The 23,551-nt window shown below is 40.5% G+C and overlaps 1 protein-coding gene across 1 annotated transcript; it reads right to left on the reverse strand.

The window, feature by feature from the left end:
- Window positions 1-1,946: 1,946 nt before the first annotated feature.
- C2H13orf42 (chromosome 2 C13orf42 homolog) lies at window positions 1,947-6,231 on the reverse strand. The gene is made up of 3 exons (XM_058045507.1): window positions 5,818-6,231; window positions 2,976-3,123; window positions 1,947-2,179 (listed from the first exon to the last, which is right to left on the reverse strand). Exons 1-3 carry the CDS (start codon window positions 6,229-6,231, stop codon window positions 1,947-1,949), a joined length of 795 nt encoding a protein of 264 aa, XP_057901490.1.
- Window positions 6,232-23,551: the final 17,320 nt, after the last annotated feature.

Below are 23,551 nucleotides of genomic sequence, written 5' to 3' on the forward strand. Positions count from 1 at the left end.
CCCCTTCTCTCACACATACACAGAGCTGCAGCCTCGAGACATGCCAGATCCTAGGGGTGTGTTTGGAACAAGCTGTGCTCTGGTTATCCCACCTGGCTGAGTGGAACTCCATGAATACATTCAGAGGCAGAATAGTTTAAAGGGCATTCAGCTCAGGGTGCACAGTACAGAACTGGGGAGGTACAAAGGCAGCAACACAATATAAAGGATACAGACTATTGTGAAAAGCACCAACAGCAGGGAGACAAAACCCAGACCTTAATTTAAACTCTTCTTGAGTATGTATCAATTATGTTATTTAAACTGGTAATTTTCAAGAGAATGCAAACTAGGCCAAGAGCAACAAAAGCACCTCCAGAACTGAAGTGCTACAGAAACAATTCTTCCATCTGCTTCACAAACATCACTAGAAAAAGAATCAAAATGCTTTCATCAAACAGGAGATGCCAGCTCTGAATGGAGGAACATATGTTTTTTTGGCACTTTTCTATCTTGTGACAGAAAGTGGCCTAGATCATTAACTTCAGAGATATACTTGCAGCCCATGGCAGAAATGCCTTTTGAATAACTTAGTCCCAAGGACTGGGAACACAAATCAGCAAGAATTAACACCTACCAAATATTCTGTGTGAGGGCACAAGGTTTATGGGGGTTTTCGTATATCAGATGGGCTATATTGATGGCCAGTGCCTTAGGAAATTCATCCAAGCCTGTGGACACAAAAACTACTGATCATAGAAACAGGGAAACACTAGCAAATCACCAGCTGGTCATACCAGTGCTGCCATGATCCATCTGTCATAGTCCAGCACTAGCTGAATGATGCCAGATGAAAAAAAATCTAAGTAAGCAAAAGCTTGATCCCAAACACTTTAGTAAATTCTTAAGACAAAGTATGAGCTCTGACAGGCAGAGAATGGGTCTTATTAATTCCAAGTATCACATGGAATACATAACCCCTTTAAGATGAAGAGAAACACTTCTAGACTTCATTCATCCTGATATATTGTCTTTAATGATGGAGTAGCAGAATTCCAAATATTTGGTATAATCTAAAGGTGATGCGGTGGCTTTGTCTGCAAGTTCTCTTCTGCCCCTGAGAACAACCTTTGCTCCAATTTATTCACAAAGTGTTCTCCATGACTTTAAGCTTTTCTAGTGAACTCTGGGGTGCCTAGATTCATCAGCTGGGTGTTAGATGAAAACTAGCACGTGGTGTAACCATTTGAAACAAGTTGCATACATTTTTGGGTGCAGTGATTATTTTGATGCATCCAACCACAGAACCATTTCTAATAGCAAGCAGAGTACAAAACACACTGGAGCACACTATTACCCTAAACACAAGTTTCTAACGCTGATTTCCTCACTCCAGCTCTTTTCTGCTCGTGCTGCAGACTGAGTGTATCTTGGTGCTGCTGTATACTCTCAGAACATAAGAGTCAATGATGGCACGTACAAATTTCACAAGCAACAGAAGGAGAAAATTCTGCTTCACTGCTCTGACATTGGAAACACCTCTGCAAAAACTCCAAAATATTTGCTGAATTCCTTGAAATGCTTTGCAGTACTGGAGTCAGAAGAAAAATTACTGCACCAGGCAATCTCTGAATCATTGCTTTCTGTAACAGCACTAGAAAAAAAGGCTTGTCAAGCTGGAGTTCCCCCCACCAAGCTGAATGACAAAGCAGTATTATTAGGCACAGAAAATTTGATGATTTAAGCCCTCATATGAGTCCAACATTGGAATAGCCATGGCTTAAAATACGTCCCCTGTGAAGAACTTTCAGTGACTGCACAGGTAATTTCTGGAGTGTAAGTGATGGATCAGTGGTAAAAAACAAAAAACAAAAAACAAAACAAAAAAAAAATTTGAGGTCTTACATGCCCTATTTCATATATTCTGTCTTCAAGTGAAAAGGGAACAAAGAGGGAACATTCTTCTTTCAACATTCTTTCTTGCGTGTTTTAGGTTTAAATTTTAAAGTGCTGTATGCCCCTTCCACAGCTTTGGGCAGGTACATGGGATGCCTTTCCAGCCTTTTCCTAGAGCCAGTGGTTCTCCTCTGACTGTTTCTTTGGGATTGCTTAGCTGCTTGGGCGGTGTCTTGTGAGTATCTCCGGGGAGCCCGAAGGATCCAGTTTGAATGCAGACTGTGTTCACTCGTACTGGTAGCAACTGGAAGACAGAAGACAATCTGGGATTAACAGCTTGTCAGTGACATTTTTATCTGCACAGTGAGGGAACGCAGCAAGGGTGGTTGCTGGGTCCTTCCTGGGGGCAAGATCAGGAGACAAACCTGGTTTCACTGCAGGATATCCCTCGGGATGGGATTCATTTTATCTAGAATTCCAACACCTGCAGCATAAATATGTATGTGAGAGCTACTCCCTTCAAATATACTCTTTGGGCACTGCTAAAATGACCTGCTTCAGTTAATCACCTCAGCCTGAAGCAAAGGTGAGAAACATCTATATCCCTCTGCTGATTATACAGGATGACCTTAAATTGGCACATCTTCATTTCTTTGGGCAATCTCATTTTTTTTCTGATGGAAACCTCCAGTTATTTAGCCTAATCATCAAATGACTTCTTTTTTGATAGTTGTAAAGGAGTCACCCAGTGAAGAAAAAAATACATTTATACTTTCTATCATTCTCCATAGACAGCTTGAGATACAAATGCAAGGGTGGAGTTCAGCCCTGAGCAGAAGGCAAGCACTATTCCAACCCTGCACGTGCTATATTTGCCATGTAATAACTGCACATAAAATAGTTGCACCCATTCAACAGCGAACAAATGACATTACTGTAATTTCACATATTGCATATAATGGTCCTAGATTTGGGAAACAAAACTAGAAGACAACTGATTAATTAAATAAATCATTAAACAAATGTGATGTCACAATGCCTTTCCTTCCTCTACCCTCTGCACCCCAAAACCCATCATATTTGGCTGGTTTATACTGCACCATCAAAATCGACATCCACATTTGGCAGATCCACATCAGGAACTCTCCGCCATCTCTCTGAGTCCAGGTCTGCAATCACTGAGTCGAAGAAGGCTATTGCTTCTCTTACATCTGAACTGGACTGTGTGCCTTTTCTTTCCATAGATGCCTGTTGATCAGACAAAGGAGAAAATAGTTAGCCAAGGGTTGGGCACAATGATTTCTTAATGAGCATACTCTATATGAAAGATGTGTTTGATGCCACATTTCAGGCTGTCAGAAAATAAACACAGGTCCAAACTACTCCACAGTGTAGAAATCAAAGAAAGCAGGGCTGCAGATATCTAACCAATATCCATCCTGTTGCATGTTCAACAACAAGTATCTTCCACTTGGGCACTACTGGCCAGGTGTTTTGAAATCCCTCAGAATCCATGTACCAGGCCATTTAATTGGGTGGCTAAGTGACAGCTGGGCTTTATGACCAAATTTATCCTGCCTAGCACTAGGTTCCTAAGGAGACACACATTAGAAATGTAGTCATGCAGGGCTCCTTCTGTAATTAATGCTGGGCTCCAGTAGCTTCAGAAGATGAGTCAGGCCTTAAGTAGGCTGAACCCTCCTCTGCAGGCAGCTCTTTCTCTCAGCTGAAAAGGGATTGAGGGGTAACTTTGTTACTAATAAAAGCATCTGATTAAAATGCCTAGGTTAGGTGAAATTAATCCAGATCTAAATTGCTGAAGTCTTTTTGAAATTAAAAAGGATGGTGTGCGCTAAATTATGAGTCATTCAACACTGTGATAATTCCCACAGGAAAGGCACACAGTTTAAAATTAGGAGCCTGTCTTGATGAAAAAGGAAATGCCTATCTATAAATGCTGAAGCAGTCATAAAACCTGGGTTAGGGATTCTGAAGGTACAAATGGGATGAATAATTCCTGCCAGGCTCTACCTAATGAAGGGACATATATTTTCCTTGCTGGTCCAAGTCAGGTATAGTGTCAGGCTGCAATACCAGCTCAGAAAATTGCTACCCTGGGTTTCAATGAGAGAAAAGGATGCATGCCATGTCACACCTCTGAAGGACCAGCCTGTTCCCTGTGCTGTGGAGGCAGAGAGATGAACTAGCTGATTCCCCTCCTGACATTATGGGTTGATTGACATCCTGAGAAGTGTTAAAAGATAGCTGCTACCACACATCTACTGGAAATAGTGACTGCTATTATGACTAAGCCCTTATTGGTTAAAAGGCATTTTAAAGACATGTCAATGTGCTCCCCACATCTGACCCACCTCTCTTCTTTTTTTCCACTAGACACAAGTGGCACATTTTGAATCCATAGTGAGATCCCAGGACCCAGGGATCTTTGGATCAAAACTCCCATGGGGACAGGTTTGTCTGGACAAATTACCTTCCTATAAATCATGCAGCAGGTTAGAGAAAGAAGTGAATTCCCACTGATAAGTAATTTAATAAGAGCAGGTAGCCTGGGACAAAACAATTCAAGCCTGGTGATAACACAAACTTTGCAATCTGTGGACATAAAATGTGTAGCTAGGAAGAATAGTCTGAATTGTGTAAAAGGCTTCTTGACCTCTCCCTAATTTTTACAAAGCCAGAGGTGTGCAGCTGTGACTCTGCCATTTGTGTTGGCAAGAATACTCTGCTGGTGTTCCTGTCTGTTTCCAAGGGGATGGGTGATGGAGTGAGCATGCCAGTCACTACCAGGACTGTTCATTCACAGGGCCAAAATCAGATGACAGCATTCTTAGCCTCAGACTGTGGGCGATCCAATTGTTTAACAAAAAACAAGTTAAGCTTTGGTGTTTTTCTTAAGCAGTATTTTCTGCAGCACATCTCAGAAGTTCACAAACCATTCTGACACTCTGCTCTGTGACAGAACATCTAAATATGGCAGCAACATTATGTAACGTCAACCTGGCCTAATCAGTAATTTCAGCCCGACATCCCTTCTTCCCACCGTTCCCATTATTATCCAGCTTAAAGACTGCATGGGATAACCTGTGAGTCTCCTGTTAAAGTCTTGTTTGCAGTCATGTTACCTAAACAGATCAATCCACTTGCTGCAGTCCTTTGTTTTGTCCTCACTGAATCAAGTCCAGAGTCAAGGTAACCACTGAACAGTCCAGTGACATGCTAACCTATAAAGCTTTTATTTCTAGGATACATGAAAATAATCTGCACCAAAGATGATATTCCATTTTTATTTTTGTATTTTCATTACAGTAAAGGGTTAAGAATCTCACTGTCTAGACATGACCCACCAACTTATTAATGAACAGAGAAAGGAAACCTTAAGAATTCCTCATGCCCCACATCCTACCAGTAGAGGTTGCACTGATGCTAAATGTAGCACTGACAAACTAACTGACTGCTCAGAAAAAAAAAAAATCCTGTTTGTTTCAGTGAATTTGTAATTATTTTGTGCAAGTAATTTTGTCAATAATAAGACTGCCAGGAAACCCAGAGATTACTGCATTTGTCAGTCAAGCTGGACTTCACTAATCATAGTGAAGGACTCAGAGGTACTTCAAGTAGAAGGTCAGAGCTTGCTCTTTCATTTCCAACATTTTCCATACTCAGAATTTTTTCCTACTTTCTCTCTCCCAACATTTCCCCCCTCAAACAGAGACATATACATTTCTTTCCATGACCAGTCATTCATTCCTAATTTTACACTGCTTAGAAAGAATCTCAACGTATTTAGCAACACTTAAATTGGTGCAAAAGAAAAATGACAACTGACTGAAAGCAGTAATGCAGAAAATCAATACAGGTGACATAGCTTTGATGATTTTGTTGCTTAAGACTAAGCACGTGGCAAAAGTTCTTTGAAATTACCTTAGAAGGCTCTTTGGAAGGAAGTGGAATAAATGACTTTTTTCCAGTTTTGGATGATCTTGTGGATGCTGGAGAATCTGAAGCCATATGCATGGATTTCAAGTTATTGATGTTTTCAAGATATTTTTTCCTCAAGGCTAGCAGATCCTGCAGGTACTTCAAGCAGTCCTGAGTCTTAGTGTACATCCAGTCTCTGTCTTCCTCTTTTGGCTGAAAGCAAGAGTCGATGCTGGTTGTACTTCTGCACTTTTTTAGCGGTTCACTAACTTTTTCCTGCTCAGCTCCAAGGACATACATGGAAGTGCTGCGGATCAGTCTCACTGCAGAGCCAGCTCCATCACTGTAAGGAATGTCATCTGTCACATTTCTTCGCTGGGAGTTGGGGTGAAATATAGAATGGATCTTTTTGAACATAATGTGTCACTTCCTCCCCTTTATACTTTTTCAGCTCCTTAATTTCACACTGGATCTGGCAATCAGCAGCAGTTACCTTTGCCCTCAGCAGACAAGCAAATTGCCACTTACTGTTATGAGAAGGGAAAAAAATCCCTGTGGCTGCACCAATTGTTTTCAGTCTAACATTGTGAGAAGCATGATGGTAACCCAGAAATGTCTTTTCTATTCCATTTGTTTCTGTGAAAGATCTTTATCCTTTCCTCGGTTTAAAATATAGCTGAGGAGGTCAAACAGCATGCTTTGACCTTTCGTTTCGTGTCTGGTCCCCATAAAAAGCATCAGCACGGAGGCAGGACTTCCCTCTCCCGCGATTCCTGCGCTCCTTTGGGTTCCCGGGGCGCGGCTGCGGGCGGCCGGGGGCGCTGGCCGTGGTGCTGATCCGCTCCCGACCGCCGCGGGGGATGCTCGGGAAGAGCCGGCTGGAATCGGCCTCCACGGGGTCAAAGGCTGGGTGGAGACGAGTAGTTCCTGTCGAGTGGAGTCCAGCTGCTGAAAGAAGTGGCTCTGGGCTTCACCCGGCAGTAACCAGGAGATGGCTGCAGCTACCTGATAGCTCGGCGCTGCCAGGAGCCCAGCGGATTCAGATGTCAGGCTCTGTTACACTCAATACAAAGATGTCCTGTGTAAGGGATGCTGTAAAATAAAACACTCTTCCAAAGTACTCTTCTGGCAAAATGTTTCAGAGGAACACAAGAATTTGTATCCTTCCACATTAGTTGTCCTCCTAGATTGGTGCAAAAACATTTAATAGAGCAAGTTTGATGGTTGGTTTTTGGCTGAAGGAACTGAGAAACTTTGACTTTTATTGGCATGCTGGAGGCATGGCTAGTATTTGTGACTGTGTGTCCACGTGATGTACGCTTTGGAGATAAGCAGATAGTGAACTGAGGCAATCAACAACAATTTAAAAGCAAGGAGACATACCCCAAAGGGTTTTCAAAAGAGTTTGTTCAAAAGAGTTTTCATAGCTGATCCCACCCAAGCATTGACTGCTTGAGAAAAATTAATTATTTTCAAACCAAATAGATATCACCCTGCAAACACCATTGAGCAAATTTCTTCTAATGCCTCTAGAAGTGCTAATTGGAGGCTGAGGCATCCCAAGATGTGCAGGATCTCAACAGGAAAGATAGCTTGGCACATAAATTTGTGCCTATTGCTTTGGGAACTCTGAAAACTGGACACTAAACATCAACCACAACCATCTCAAAATGTTCCTTTTATTTATAGCTTAAGTTAGTATGTACTTATAACAACTAAGAATTGAGGCAAACCAGTTTTGCCACTTTTTCTGCCTTCTAATAGTAGCAATTCCCATTGCAGCTGAAAGCAGCCTAGAGATTGTTCTGAAATACAGTCAGCTGTTTGGTATCTAGTACTTGTACAGAAATATTCCATTATTGATTCTCTCTAAAGGTCTACTCAATCCTCCAGCTAGATAAGAGATTAAGTGGACTTATGCTAGCATAGATCATTAGAACAGTGAAAAAAATATGAGCTTTCTCACCAGATTTACCTGCCTGAGATAAAGTTTCGGGTCATCAATACTAACACATAATAGTAATAATAATAATTCCATCTACATATTGATTTCCTTTTCAGAGCAAAAGGCTGTAAGGGGGTTTTAATACTCTGTCCTGAGTGAGGGACATAAATATCTGTCACAGCCATTTCAGGGAACTTGTTTACCAAGTTAAGAAACTGAGATTTTTTTTTCCAGAATAACCCTGATAAAAATGTACATAGATTTGCTACATGGGATAATGGTCTTTGTTTACAGACATGATACCATAGCAGTGGGCCTCAGAGCACTCTAAGGCCTCTTAGTTCTCTTAGTCAGAAAACCCATAAATCAAGAAAATCAGTGGGAAATTAAGGGGAACTCCACTGAGAAACTGCTTATAGTATCAGAGATTATCTTTCAATTGCAGATTGATTTATAAACTCACCTGGGTTTATAAATAGCAACAGGGCAAAGAAAAAACCAGAACCAACCAATGAAACAGAAAACTCCCCAAGGTTCTGTTGATGAAACCACAGGAAAAGGTACACCAGTTAAGAATAAATCTGATTATATGCACTGCATTTGAAAAACATTTCATATGGGCCATAGCTTTTCCTACCCTGCTTCAATTGAATACTAAAAACATATGCTGACATCTCACTAATTAAAAAAAAAAAAAAAAAAAGAAAAAGCTTTCAGGCTCTAAAGAGAGTTCTCAATTTCAAACATGCTCATTCCCAATTTTTTTAAAAGCTTGCTGGGTCACATTCATTCTGTGCCAACACATGTGTCATTCCCATTGTTCATGGTGTTGTTAAAATAAGGAAGTATTAATAAATGCATGAAGCAATACAATAACTGCATTATATAATAGAATTTCATTTGCAGTCATAAAAGGTCATTTACAATTATTTCAGACATGAATGTTTTATTCTATGCTTTGGTAATGGGCAGTGAGACAATCTTTCTCTCCTATTGTATATTAATTTGTTTTCTTCAGAGAATCTACTGTAATTTAAATAGCTCCATGGATTTAAAAATTTAAAGGATGACATAAAGGATATACTCTACTTAGTTTTCTAAGAAGAGAAATGTCATTAGAAATGTTTTTTGAGGTATTTTCCTTTAAGGCATTTGCTTTTAAATGTTTCCAGAGTAGTGTTTCATTTATTTATACTCAAACTGTTTCCCATGCACCTGTAAGTGTCCCTTTTTAGGTAAATAACAGGGCAATTATAATTCAGCCACAACCACAGATCACAGGTCCCTTCCCCACAGTTACTGCTGTGGACTGAATATGCTACTGTTATCTAAGACAACTGGTAACTAAAAGTGAGGGTCTTATTCAAGAATTATTTCCTTCTGCACAGACACTCATCAAATGCCACATACAGCTGAAGAAGAAAATTTAATTCTCTTAATTCAAAGTTCCAAATTCATGGACAGCTATTAAATCATAAATAAAGACCTCTCAAAGAAAGAGCTTGTGAGAAGCAGATCAAATAGACCAGACTCATCAAATAGACCACACTAAATATTTAATGGCATCTAAGATTACTGGCTTTGACAAGGCAATGCTCACACCTTGCTTGTTCATTTGGCTACTTGAATCTGACTTCATTTACTCAATGCTTTTTCTTTCAAGTCACTTTTTTTCCTATTACTGCTTTCAACGAGTCTGTCTTCTTTGCAGCTACCAGTGATCTAAATTCCATTTAGCAACACCCAATCACTTCCAAAACTGGTTTTTGTTGGTTTTTTTCTAGCCCTGGCAGAAAAAAAAAAATCTGCTCCTGATCCTCTATGACTGGATAGGAAAGTCAAGTTAGAAAATCCAATATATGTGCTTTGTTTATCTAAATTAACTACACAGTTGGAAAAAAAACCATAAAATCAAATGTACAGATAAATACACTTAAGCATTTTTATCAATAATTTATTTGTCAAAATGCATTTTTTTCTCTTGAATAACATGCCAAATTGCATAAAATCTCTTTACTTGATGGTTAAATTTCATCATGAATGAAACAAAGAAATGTCAAATCATCCTTGAAACAAAGTTCTGATTTCAAACAAGAAAATCTTTGATTAACTGTAGATGTCAATGTATTCTTTTTCTATCACAAAGTTTTATCAATCTATTGTATCATATCAGTTAGGATAATACATTTTATTATATTTAAAAATTTAAATGAGAACACCTTATTTGCTTTTAAAGAAAAAAAATTTCCACACATAAAATATGTGAGTGGATAGCAAAGTTACTGAGGCTTGTGCCATTTTAGCTAGCTCAGAAATTAGAGCACACTTGTCAGCTTCTAGTGAACTCTTCCATGTCTATGTAGCTGCATAAAAAGTAGATTCTTTGGACAGAGCTAATTGAGAGTCCAAAACAGAGGACAACAAAGTAAGTAATTCACAACAGCAAGAATCAACACTTTGCTGTCTAGTCCCTGACTATTTCATGTATTTCATTGAAGTTCTGCAAAGACACACACACACACACACACACACACACAACCAGTTAAATATTTAAGAGAAAGACAATAAATGCAGAGCATGCTGAGACCACAGCTCAGTTCTCAAAAAAAATTAGCATCCCTGGCTGCATATGGTAGTAGTTACGACACTTAGTGGTTCAAAGATCATGCATACTTTAAAATATGAGCTGGTGGTGCATTTCCAAATTGTAAATCAGGTGCTGATCATCAGTGCTTTTGGAGGTTGGCAGGAAACATCCATTATTAGTGCAATACCAATGGTTCCTACCTTTCACTGGCTAAAAGTGAAGATGGAAGAAGAACTGACCTTGTTACAAAGCAAAGAAGAATCCTCAAGAATGGTTATATTTGCTCTTTTAGCCCACAGAGGTAACAGTCCATTCTGCCTTCCTAAAACTGCAGTCAGGAACTGTTTGATATTGTTCCTCTTTTGGGAAGTTCACAAAGTATGGGAAAGGAGATAAATTCTGATACCATGCATTTCAAACATCTATGACGGCTTATTTGAGGCATTAAAGTGGAGAAATCAGTTTCTCGAGATTGAAGATAAAGATTTTCGTTTGAGCTGATTCAGAGGAAAATGCAGTGACATCTCTTTATTGCCCACCTGTCAATCTTGATTTTTAATGGTACATGCCTGAGCTGTGTCAGACAACACTAACCTGTCAAAACAGCTGAGTCACAACATTGACTCTCCTAACAGAAGACAAATAGGTTTTTTTGTAAATCTGGAACATCAGCTATCCATCTAACCTAAATTTTAATCGAAGTATTACCATTTGACTTAGAAAGCATACACTGTCCTTAAATTTTTGCCACATGAAAAATTTCATACATTGATCAGGTTTTGTTGCAGCATAAAGCACAGCCTGGGACCAACAAAAGCAGTGACTGCATTCCTACCAGGCATGAGAATATAAAGAAATGCTGATTCATGTGCAGTAACAACTATGGAAAATTATTACACAAATGAGATATCAATCCTTAAAAAAAAAAAAAAAAGATGATTATGATGATAATAATAATGTTGTTGTTGTTGGAGAAATTTTTGCATATATTCTGTAACAAAGCAATAAGATGAATGCTAGTGAAACACAACCTACTTTAGACCTATGTCTACAGCTGTTGTTTGGCAGCCTTTCAGAGGGTGAGAGGTTACCACACTTATCCCCTGCTGTATCTAGCCTCCTCCTTCCTTTTGTTTCCTCAAACAACCATGCTATCATTAAAAACTCCATCTCTTTGACAAGCTTGACAAGGGAACTTTGTCTTGTCTTCTGTCACACGGGGTCAAGGGAACAACCAGTTGGCCTTGCTTGTTTTGTTGGAGGAATTCGTGTCCTTTTAGTGGAAACTCTGTTAGGACCTTTCAGAGCTTTGTTAGTCTTTGTTGAATTAGATATTGTCTCGCCTCTTGAGTCCTTTGTTCCCAAGATGGCTGAAGAATTATTGTGATGTCCAGCTTGTTGCCTGTCACATCCATCACCCATTGATGGAGTCTTTGGCAGGTGAATGTGATAAATAGCCAAAATTCCCTCATGATAGCTCAATGAGGAATGGAGGTTGTAAGCAGCAGTTCTTCCAATTGGTTTATAAAACACAAACATTTAAATGACCTGTCTGTCATGATCTCTAACTGGATCATCTGTTACTCATTCCAGTTAAATTCTGATACACAATTATCCTTCCCACAAAGGATGTTCATGGGAGGAATAATGAAAAGGGACAGCATGTCTTTGGAAGTCACAGGGCTGCCAGACTCCGTCACTCATTCCCAGGCAAGGCCTTCACCTCCAGACTTTTTCATAGGCGCTCTTGGATCTTATAATTATCTCCTTCCTGCTCTGCTAACCCAGTGAAAAAGGACAAAGCTAATTAGGGTGGAGAAGCAAAAAAGGAGCAGTTTGGCTGGGATATCTGAGAAAGAGGGGCTCAGTGCAAGCGAGGTATCATTGGTACTCTAGGGAAGATGGAAATACAGAAGAAATTACCAATTCTTCTTCAACACTTACCAATAGTGGGCATTTGCATCTTAACTTTTTTTCTGTTCACATCACAATGTACCTGGAAAAAAAAACCTGTATATAGCCTAAAACACAGCCTGCCCTGTCCCTGTCCCCACTGCTACAACATAATTAATCAAAGGGGACTATTATCTTTGCTATAAGCTTCTTGAACACATCTCCTAGTACATCTCCTTCAGCACCTGCAAAGGCACTTCCAAAGTGAGGCAACTTTGGTTGTGCTGACGAATACAAGGAGCCAGCCAGGGCCCTTCCAGCAGGGAGCAGCTACACCTGCAGTGACACCCTACAAGAACCAAATCCTACAACACCATCACTACCACGAGGGTCCCTCACCAGCCACCTGCTCCAGCAACTGCTGGCATTGCTCCATGCACCATGAGAATGGAAATGTTTTACTGATAATAAGTAGCTCCCTGAGGAGAAGCAACCCAAAATAAGCAGGGTAATTATTAAGCAGGTTATTAGGAGCAGTTTTTGTTGCCTCTCTCTGAGCGGTCAGTAAAGAAGCCGACGAAATCAGATTCCATGTTTTTCTTTCACATTTGCCAGTTTTAACATAAAACGTGGTAGCTGGTAAACATGAATTCTTTCTCCTTGGATAATTTGATCTTTTGCCTCTATTTTTGCCTCTACTCTACTTTTCCCACCTACCCAACCTTCCACTGTCCTTGTAACACAGCCAGTCTGTATTAAGACACCTTTAAAGGACTGGGGAAAGAGAAGAAGAGGTGGCTCCACAGCCTTGCCTACCACTTCCAAGCTAAACTTCAGACCATTTCCCCTATAGCCCCTGAGAATAGTCAAGTAATATACACAGGTGTGGCTATTTGCAGGGGCAAAGGGAGTTCATTTGGATCCTCTGAGGAACTTTCAGTCAATCAATCCCTTCTTCCAGAGTAGCTGATCTATGATGTGGGATCTAAATATGAGAGGAAAAATATCATACTGAAGCAGGGGCTGCGCAGAAGTTGCAAAGTGGCCCACTGCCAGCCTGTTGGGTACAGGGTGGCTGCTTTTGGGTATCTAGATTCAAAAAGCCTGCATGAAGCCCTTCAGCAACTTGCAGACACTTGATGAGTCGCTGGTGTAGGTATTGCTTGCAGTGGGTCCACCTTTGAGATGGCTAATCAATAAAGACAAAAACAATTAAATTGTTATCTACTCATATTCTTAAAACAACCTGGAAAGTCTTCACAAAGTTTAGATTTCAGCCAGGTCAGAAAATCACTGAGACATAGGCACAGGTGGTCACGGATGGTGAAATGAGTTTGCAGCTTGGCAAGGTGTTTGCAGTAATTTGCAAAGCCAAATGACACTTTCCAGGCTAAGATACCTGTTAAATTCACAAAGGTTGCAAATCAACTTAGTCTGTGTTCAGAGGAATATGGAAATTTTTTATTCCTGTGCCCTGAAATGTGGCAGGACGTGTGCCTTTGGCCCAAGGTGGGCAAAACATGGAGATGCTAGCTGTGTTTTTCTCTGTGACCTCCAGGTCAGGCAGGAGGGAGTGAAACTGAAACAGAAGGAAATATTCATGTGAACCCTGGTGAACTGGAACAGCTGAGTCGTACAGGTCTGTAATCTGAGCATCAGCACAAAATGAAAGGGACAGCCAGAGTGGCAAGGACTGAGGCAGCCAGCATTCATCTTGTGATTTTTTTTTCTAAAACCATTATTCAGAAAAAGCATCTCAAGGAAACTGTGATAGTTACAGAAACACACAGGCCAAAGTTACAGATCAAATAGCTGCCAGAGCTGGCAGCAAGCTTAGGTCACTGCATTTGTGAGTCAAAACACTCAGCAAGGACTTCATGGAGGATCTTCAACATATCCACTGGGGCTAAGCAGATACAGCAGGAACATCCAGAAAAAATTGCTGCAGTGGAAATGAGCTGCAATCTATCATCTATAATTCTCCCTGCATAAAAAGAAATCCAATTGTCTGAAAACATGAGGCAGCAGAAGCTGAGTTGATATTTCAATTTAATTCACTTCAGTTCACCTTATTGACTTCAACAGTATGCAGAACACTATCTTTTATCACTCAAGTGTCACTGTTCTTCATTTTTTTGCATAGTCAATATGGTTATGGTTATTGATGTGCTTATGAAATATGCACTTAAATTTCTTCACAGTTTGCCTGGATATGTGCCTGTGGATATCAAAAATTGTTCTGCGGTGTCTGGGTGAGGTTTTGGGGGAAAATTGAGGTGGTTTCAAGGGGAAATAGGTAGGCCACCCTCACGAAACCAACCTTCACAAGGTCACAGACCTCTTTGCAAAGTTCACTGCTGTTGTGGAGCTTATAATGTCATATTTTCCAAGAAGTGCTCTATTTATTCCATTTCATTGGCGCATCCTGCCAGAAGTGATTATGTTTTCTCCTCGCTCTACATGACAGACAATTCTTTTTTTTTTTTTTTCTGAAAAAGGTTACTGTGCAGAGACCAGGCTTTGCCTTTCTGCCTTTCCTGAGCCTGTGGGTCAGCTCACAGCACCTCAGCTACTGCCAGAACATTTGCAGAATGTCCATCAGTCAAAGACGACACCCACCCTAGAGAGCTGCGTTCCCTTCTTGCCAGAATTGAGCTGCTTGTCCCAAACTACAGAGATGCTGAGGATTGCCTGGCTTTTCCCACCGTTTTTCTCTTCTCCTGAGTCAGTCTCCTGATGGTTTGGAACACGGGGGAGGATGCTCGCAGGGCCTCGGCAGGGCTCGCTCCCGAGGTCGGCTCCTTTGCCGATCAGTTTCACCGCTAGATGGGAGCCTCGCCCTCCGGAGTCTCCGCGTCTGACTCCCGGCTGCGCCGCTGCACACACGAGCTTCCCAGGGACGCGGATCTTTACCTGCACTAACAACAATATTCTCTGGGCGAAGACATTTCTTTAGCTCCTACACGGAAGGTATAAAACTGTACAAACCTCCCAGGTGCGGTGGTACTCTTAGACAAAACTGCAGAGAGTACCACAGCTGTATCTGTACAGGTGATATGAAGATAGATAGGATTGGCCATGGATAAAAAAAGGGAAGAGAACAAAATGACTGCTTCCCTCCAGTCTCAGCACAGGAGGCAATCCCTGGTGGTTCCCAGCTGGGCTTGCACTGAAGTCCCCAGAGCAGCCCTGAGTTCCCAGGGCATAACATAAACAGGAGCTATACACTCAATTTTCCTCACAACGTTTCTGTCTGCAAGCACCACAAAAACGAAGAGTGAGTTTTCACTGGTTGCTATAAGAAATTGCTCGCAAAATGTTTCTCATGAATGAATATTTTTTATGTTTTATTTCAGAGAAGCGAAATGTGAATTTTTATGTTACGGATTCAAGGTGCTTAGGATGCATGGCTCTCATGGGAATATTCTCTAACTGAGGAAGTAGCTCTCAGTAATGGGATATGAACTGCTGAATACTCACAATTATGAACTCAGGATTTGCTTCTGCAGAAAACTCCTGCTGGCTCTTAGCCAATATCAATGAGATCAATGGCAGATATTCCTGCTCTCTAATGCCAAGCCAGATGCTGAGAACTCCACTGCTTTAGAAGACAGCAAATTCATTTCAATACTTGGACAGACCAAACAGAAAACCTAGTTTATAGAAATTTGCTTAGAGAATCAGAAGACCATTAGTGAAAAGAATTTCTAATGCTCATGTATCATTAGTCCTTAGTTTTATAACCCCACAGAAAGCTCCTTGTTTCTTGCTCTTCATTATTTTTTTAATAAAAGCACAGGTATCTGACATAATCTTGCTGTATGTCAACTGTTTCCACACATAGTGCCACAGCTGTAATTTCTGTAGTGGTGCTGAATTCAGAATTAGAATTAGCATTCAATTTACATTAGATGTTATGCATCTACATCTGTGCAGGAGCATCAGATAGTGAAAGGTCTCACCCCCACCTCTGAGGGTAACATGGATTACACCTACCTAAATAAATTCTCTTTTCCCCCCCAGAATATCTGAGTTTACCTTTTAAGCCAGCTGGAAAAACTGTGCTCTTGCCCTGATTGTGATGTGCACTGTTTAGTGGGGCTCCAGAGGGTACAAGCCAAAATTGCCAAAAAGCACATAGCCGGTGTGGGCTGTCACAATCTGGTCATGATTGCACAGGGACATGGTCCTGTTCCATCCAACAGTCCAGGCACATCTCTTAAAGGCTGGTCCCTGAGCTGGTATGGACAAGATAATTCAAGAGATTTACTCACATTCACTGAAGTCAAGGATTTGGTACAAACTAGCACATATTGGTACAGGTTAGGGAAAGAAAAACACTATGGATTTGTTTTTGTTATAAAATAGCTGGAAATTTCATATTGCCATTTGTAAATGGATTGTGTGTAACACAGAGAGCAGAATCAATACTCTTATAGGCTTCACAAGCAGCTCTTTTCTCTTGGGTGGCAGTTCTTCCCTCTAGAGCTCTGCCTGGGATAAGAATTGTGCTGTCATTGCTCTAGATGTAATTAATCCCTTCTGTTCATTTAAGTCAATATTTTTTATAGTGCTGCTTGGTTTTATTGGTTGTCTTTTTTGGGTATTTGGGTGGAAGGGGGAAGAAATACCATCTCTGTGAAGCAATTGCATTATGATAGGCAATACTATTGCTCATTTCAGGAAGAGGGATGCCTTATGTTTATGAGCTAGACCACCCCACATAGCAGTTCTCCCTGTGGGATAAACTATTTAAAGTTTACAGGTAGTGTATCTAACACTCCAAAAACTTTACTTTCCCTGGAAAATTGTTTGATTTATGTAACCAGAGATTACACTGGAGATAATTATAACTGAAATGGATGAAAAAATCTTGGACTTGGTCATGGTTTCTTTGCCTACACATTCCCATTCATTCCCTGGGTTACAACATGGTCCCACACCAGCTGGAGCTTATGGCTAAGCTTGACAGAACTTGAGCACTACAGGACAATAGTCTGAAACGACAATATCCAGCTATCCAGCTCATATATATCACAGTTTATATGGTAACAAGGAAAGGAAGAAACTATAGCTGAATGGAAGAAAAGAAAGAAAACACAAAACCTCAACTGATAGGAATCGTGAGTAGGTGCACTATCTGACAACACTCTGAATTATTATCTGAAATGAAACACACATCAGATTGCCAGTGTCTCTATAAGTGCCAATTACTCTGAAAGCCATTTGGGGGAAAAAGCAAAAGGCTCATTCTCAGCAGTATCAGTACTGATTTATGGATGATGTCACTATTGCATCACTGCCTGTTGTGGTAGGAATTGTGTTCGTTGAATGGAAAACTGTAAATAATAAATATATACTGAGCTTCTATATACAGCACCTTTTTTGTCATACTAATCATTTTCAGTTTTCTGTGATTTGCAGATGGCTGAGATTTTGCAAGTGGAAAATCCACACAGACAGAGTCGAAGCTGCTATATGTGAAGAGATGAGAATGCCAGTCTGATAACTATAACTTTAATCCAGAATTTATTTCAGTTTTATTTTAATCTATAGTTATAAGTCAGTCATGTGAACATTCATTTAATGGGCCAAATTGCTGATTTTTTTCCTCTTTTTATAAGACAACTGCTGCCTAGACATGCACCAGATTCAGTAGATTCACAATCTGTTCCTTAATCTAATTACTAATAAAGGTGTCTGCAGAAAACTTTTTTGGCTTGCTGAGTTTTACAAAGTTTAATGTTGCTTTATCAGCCAGAGATATAAGTTAAAGGCTTCACTGGTTCCAATGTCTGATACAATTAGGTTAATGGCATGAAGCCACTGGAGTGTGGGGATGCAGGCAGACTGCTCTGTGCCCAGGAGTCAGAGCCATGGTCATATTTGCCCTTGCTGTCAAAGAGAAGAGAATAGCAATGACAACAGTAGCTAGAAGGATCTTTCTAGAAACAAAAACTGGCAGGCTCTCCTTGTTCTCTCATGCCCGTAGGCAGCTGTCCTACAAAGTGCTCACACTTCCTAGAAATTTCAGCAGGCTTTTCTGGGCATGGGCAGAGAATTTTTCAGAAAACAAAATAAAACAAAACCCCCCAAAAATAACAACAACAAAAACAACCAAAAATAAAACATAAAGAAACCAACTCCCCCCCCCCCAAAAAAAAAAAAATCCCACACCCACACTAAAAAAACCCAATCCCATAGAAAAAATCTGGTCTAATGAAAGATGTGTAATGCTGTGCTCACCATGTCTGAGTCTTTCCTTATGTAGGCAATAGCATGAGAACATTAGAAGAGATCACAATGAGGCCTCTCTCAGTGAGAACTCACCTCAAATGACTTTCACACTCCTGGACAAGTCCCTAACTTGTTAAACTTCTTGCAGCAGCTTCCTAAGTAAGGGGGTTTTCTCCCCCATTTTTTTCCCAGCTCATCTCCTCCATTTTAATGAAGTTTTTTCTTAGTTTCTATCCACCTGCTTCCAAGCTGTGTTCTAATTCATCTGTAACCACCTCAGTATTGGAATGACTGGCTAATTGTCATCCCTGACCACTGTTCTGGCTATACAATGGCTTATCTCACTCACCATGCACATTTTGGACTAAGATCAAAGACACCAAGTTCAATGTCACAGATATCTGTGACATATCTGTGCACTCCTACCATAAAGGTTTCTCTTTGACTGAGGTGTAAGGGAGCTTCTGCATTGAACTGCACCCTCTGTCATGTGGTCCTGCCTGTGTATTAAATGGAAATTATTACAGAGTGTTACTGCAAAAGAGCCTGAGGTGTATATGTACATACATACACACACAGATACATATATGTGTGATCCTGGCAAGATCAAACTTTAGCCATCAAACTTCATGTGTATGTATATGTACACATGAAGCCATTACCCTGAGTCAGTCAGATTTCAGCTACTTATAGACTGCTTCTAGATTTTTCTCTTTTCCACAAGTTATAAAGAAATTACTTTCAGCTATAATCCTGCTCTTCTGCAATGCAGAAAAGGAGGTGACCAGGAGGGAATGGAAAACAGACAGCAGATTAGGGGGAATGTTCTTCTTCTCATTAGAGAGATGAATGATCACCATGTGACCACTCATGCAAGGGTCAGACTCTGCTTTTTCACTGGCACTGAAAGCCAGATTATCCAGAATGTTAGGGATGTTCCCTGCTGCATAAACATGAAAAAATTTCAAACAGAGCCTTAAAGGAGCAAGAGAGAACTAGAGAGAACCCCTTAATGTAAACCTGCCCTGGTTTCAGCTTGAAAATAATTAATTATCTTCACAGAAATGCTATGAAGATGAAGGAAGGTAAATGGATATTATATGGCTCAGGTCCCACAGCAGTCTGTGTTCACAAGGCACTGCACTCAGTTTTATAAACCTTGTTCCAGATGCCCTGTTGCATGACTCCAGCCAGCAGGATTTGGGACCTAAGCTCCCACGTGGCCCGGGAGTGTCCCCACCAGCTCTGGAATCTCAGAACTGTGCTCCACTCCTTCATACAGACATACCTTCTAACATCTTCCTTCCACAGACATGGGTGAAAAGGTGTTAGACAACACCTTGTGGTTCTGTCAGCACCACAGGATTGAAAGTCACATCAATGACACTTAATTGTGGAGTGGGAAAGGAAGCACTTGATAGCTTTTTAGTAGACAGGCTTTGAATCCCACTGAAAAAAGCTAGAATGGATTTCTAATTCTCTAAAAGTAGCCCCTTTCTTCTCATGCCCAAGTGTAACTTCAAAGCATCACTTAAAGAGCTATATTCTTACAAAATATCACTTGAGCTGATGGAACTCAAATGCCTCCAGAAGATGTGAGGCATGTGACTTCTACAGATCTTGGGGTAAAACCAAATTCAGATAAACACCAGTAGCACCTCATCACACAACATCTGCCTTCTTTGTGGCTGCTTTCCATGTCCCCAGCCACCCTGCTGGAACTGGTCAGCTGACCCCTGAATATCAATTAAAGCTCATGTAATCCCATGACATGTATGTGTACGTACAAGTGTTTGTAGCATTCCATTCCAACAAACTGCTTGTTTGGTCATTGTCATCTAGAATTACATTAATTTTCTGGTTCAGGGTACAAAATCCACCTTGCAGGTACATACATGGGGTATTGGTTTCATTAACTCTAAGTGGTGATATCAGTTGTTTAAGATGCCACCTACTCCCCAAAAGCGTGCTGCCTATTACTTGGAAGAGAGCAAATCCCTCTGCAGATGACTCAGAAGACCTATTCATTTTCCCTGGCTTTGAAGGAAGTCCAAAAGGATATGTGTCACATTCTGTGTGTCTAAACTTCATCAGATGGACTGCTTGCCCACGAATCTTCTCCAAGAACCTCTGCTGCACGGGAGAGAGGGCGATCTCCCGACACACAGACACTCCAGCACTGTTCAGGGCAGCAGGCAGGCAGCCCAAGCCAAGGGTCCAGCTGCAGCAGCCACAGCAACACCCCATTCCCTGTTCCCTGGGCAGGGCACTCGGAATCAGGGGAGCTCCTTTCTGTGCAGGGGATTTTTGCCAAGCTGCGGTGCAAAAGAGTGAGGGCTGGACTTCAGACAGTTCTTAATTGAATGGAAAAGAAAAGAAAGCCAAGTTGTAACTGAGGAGCAGTTGTAAAATTAGTTCAAATAACAGTATGATGCATGTCATGGAAAGGTTTCCTCTTATAACCACATCTGTACAAATAGTGAGAAAAGCAAATAGCTGTATCTCTTGTTATAGACTAAGTAAATATTCTGCTAATGTAGATGCTGTGGAAAGCCGAGGTGTTTTGTTCAAATAAAGGTATCAGATTAGCAGCAGGATTCATAGTCTTTTAGATTTCACTAACATATGCAAAACAACAAAGACAACATTCTTACAACTCTTCCTGTCTTCTTAGTACTGTGTAAATTTTACCTACCTGTTGTTGCAAGGCATCCCTGATCTGGTAATAATTAGCATTTATGCCATGATTTATAGAAGGTTGATTAATTTTTTTATTATATTATTTCATTATTAAGAAACTTATTGGTTTTCAGACAGTTACCATGTACTTGGACTTAATTGGTCTACTAATTTAAATACTATCATCATTGGCTAATTAAGATGCTACTCTTTGGCAAACAAATTTCTGTAACACATTTCACATGTTCATAACAACAGGTGTAGCAAGTTAAGATAAGAATTGTTTCTCATTCTATTCTCTGATCTTCTCACAGACTTTTCCCCGGGACAATGCCTGGGAAAGTTGTTTCTCTCTGTGGCCAGAGAGCTGCTGCCACACCTACCCTTTCAACAAAGCCATTAACTCTTTCAACACCCTGGCAAGATCAAACTTTACCCAGGCACCTGCTCTGTGGGAAGGTTGTCATCCCTATGTCCAGCCTTTTGCCTCCCCTGCAAGGTGGATAGATACGCCTGTGCTCTTTGGTCACTCACAATAGAAGAGAAGCTACAGCAGATAAACCACTATGTAGATACTGGATAGTAAACCACTGCTATTTTTTATTGGCTGGTGAAATATTCCAGAGCCCACACTTGGCTCCCTGAGTCACCTACAACACTTTCCACAACCACTGCAAAATTAGTCACAAGCTACACTATGAGCTCCCACCATTATCAGCCATTAAAATTCTTCCTTACTTACAGAATGTTTAAACACATGTTATTATATCATGGTTGATATAATCGAGGGTGACAATGTGGGTGGGGAGGTGAATAAGACTTTTTTGGTCCATTTACTTCTTCCACTGCCCAAAAACTTTGCCAAAAACACAGGAAAGGAAGCAATCACTCAAACAATCCAATAAACATTTTCTTCATGTGGGTGATCTCATGATACTGCAACCACAGTAACTATAGTAGTTACTAAATGAAACTTTTCTTCCTCAGATAAAAGATCTTATCCCACAAGAAATGTTTATCTAGCAGAAGTAGGCAGTAGTTACATTCACTGCAGTTTATAGGAAATATTATAAGGGTCCTTCAAGAGTAAGGAATTTTTAAGTATCCGTAGAGAGTACTATCATAAGCCTGGACAGTTTCCCTATCACCCATGTGTAGGCTTCTTTTTAAATTATTACGAGAGACATCATGCAATGTGAATCACCCTGAAGGTGCCTGTCTTTCTCTATTAACTAAGGCAGGAAAATGTCCAGGTCTGCTTAGTTCCTTCACTTAAGAGTGCTCAGAAGATGTCTATTATTAAGCAAAATTCTTTCTGTCCAATACCTCTTCAGCAAGGTCACTGTATACCTTGAATACAAAATAGAGCTGCACACACATCTTCGTGCAGAGAATGGCTCCCTGCTTTCACAGACAGAAAACTTCTTCTCTTTCAAATCTTCTTTCAGACAAGTAACTTCCTTTAAATATTCTCCAGATGTAGACTACTCTTCTATCTTGTGCTTGTCCTCTGGGCTGGTGATTCATGCCTCTCTCATTTTTACCTAGAAGTTGACACTATTTGGTTCTTTGCACCAAACCCACCTGTCTCTCTCGTATGTCCAGCACAGACTTGTGTAGAGGGACAATGGAAGAAGAAGGTGGCATAACCTTTGCTGATGGAAGTACAGATGGTCCTCTGCTCCAGCTCTGCCTTATACTAAATATTCTACAAACTTCAGCCAGTTTCATGAGGACAACATGCAGATTGTGGAGCTCACAGTAAGAAGTATTTCTGCTGTGCCTTCCTGAGAGCACCAAGAGAAGCAGTGGAGTTTTGAGGAAGATGAACAAATAGGGTGGAAACACTGAAGATGAGATAAAGGAGGTCAAGGTGTGTCAGTTTAAAAAAAAATATACTTGTTAAAAAAGTAATCTCCTTAGGGCCGCAACTCAAAATAAATGACAGAAGACTGCAATGTATATTTAAATTGGAGAAGATAGAGGAATGGTGTAACCTTGGATGGTATAAGAGCATTCTCTGCTTTTCAATCAGCCGCTCCATCCCTTTCTCACATGCTCAAGAGCTTCCTTATCCTCTGCAACCAACATTTGAACTAATGGCTCATATATAGAGCAATAAAAGAGTTGCAGATTTCGAGGACTACTGAGCATCTGCATTGTCTGTGGACAGTAAGCACTGAACATCCAATCAGTTTTATGTGGGAACATAAGCACAGATGTAGACACCTAACTTTTAATAGATGAGACTGAAAGTGATTGTCTACATGTAGGATGAGATTTTATTTGATAAATCCCAGATGAGTAAACTTGGCATCTTTATCATCACTCCATGAACAGAATTGCTGAAGAGTATTTATGGGAGAAACTTCTGGAAAAGCTGAAATAACTTGTAA

This window comes from Melospiza georgiana, chromosome 2 (assembly GCF_028018845.1).
Source record: "Melospiza georgiana isolate bMelGeo1 chromosome 2, bMelGeo1.pri, whole genome shotgun sequence".
Taxonomy (NCBI): Eukaryota; Metazoa; Chordata; class Aves; order Passeriformes; family Passerellidae; genus Melospiza; species Melospiza georgiana.

Bases quoted from the DNA above. Each gene is read 5' to 3' on its own strand.
- C2H13orf42 (XM_058045507.1), bottom strand. From the start codon at position 6,231: ATGTTCAAAAAGATCCATTCTATATTTCACCCCAACTCCCAGCGAAGA. The intron at 3,124-5,817 runs GTAATTTCAAAG...TCTGATCAACAG, and splicing joins CTTCCAAAGAGCCTTCTAAG to GCATCTATGGAAAGAAAAGG. The intron at 2,180-2,975 runs GTGCAGTATAAA...TCTGTCTTCCAG, and splicing joins TGTGGATGTCGATTTTGATG to TTGCTACCAGTACGAGTGAA.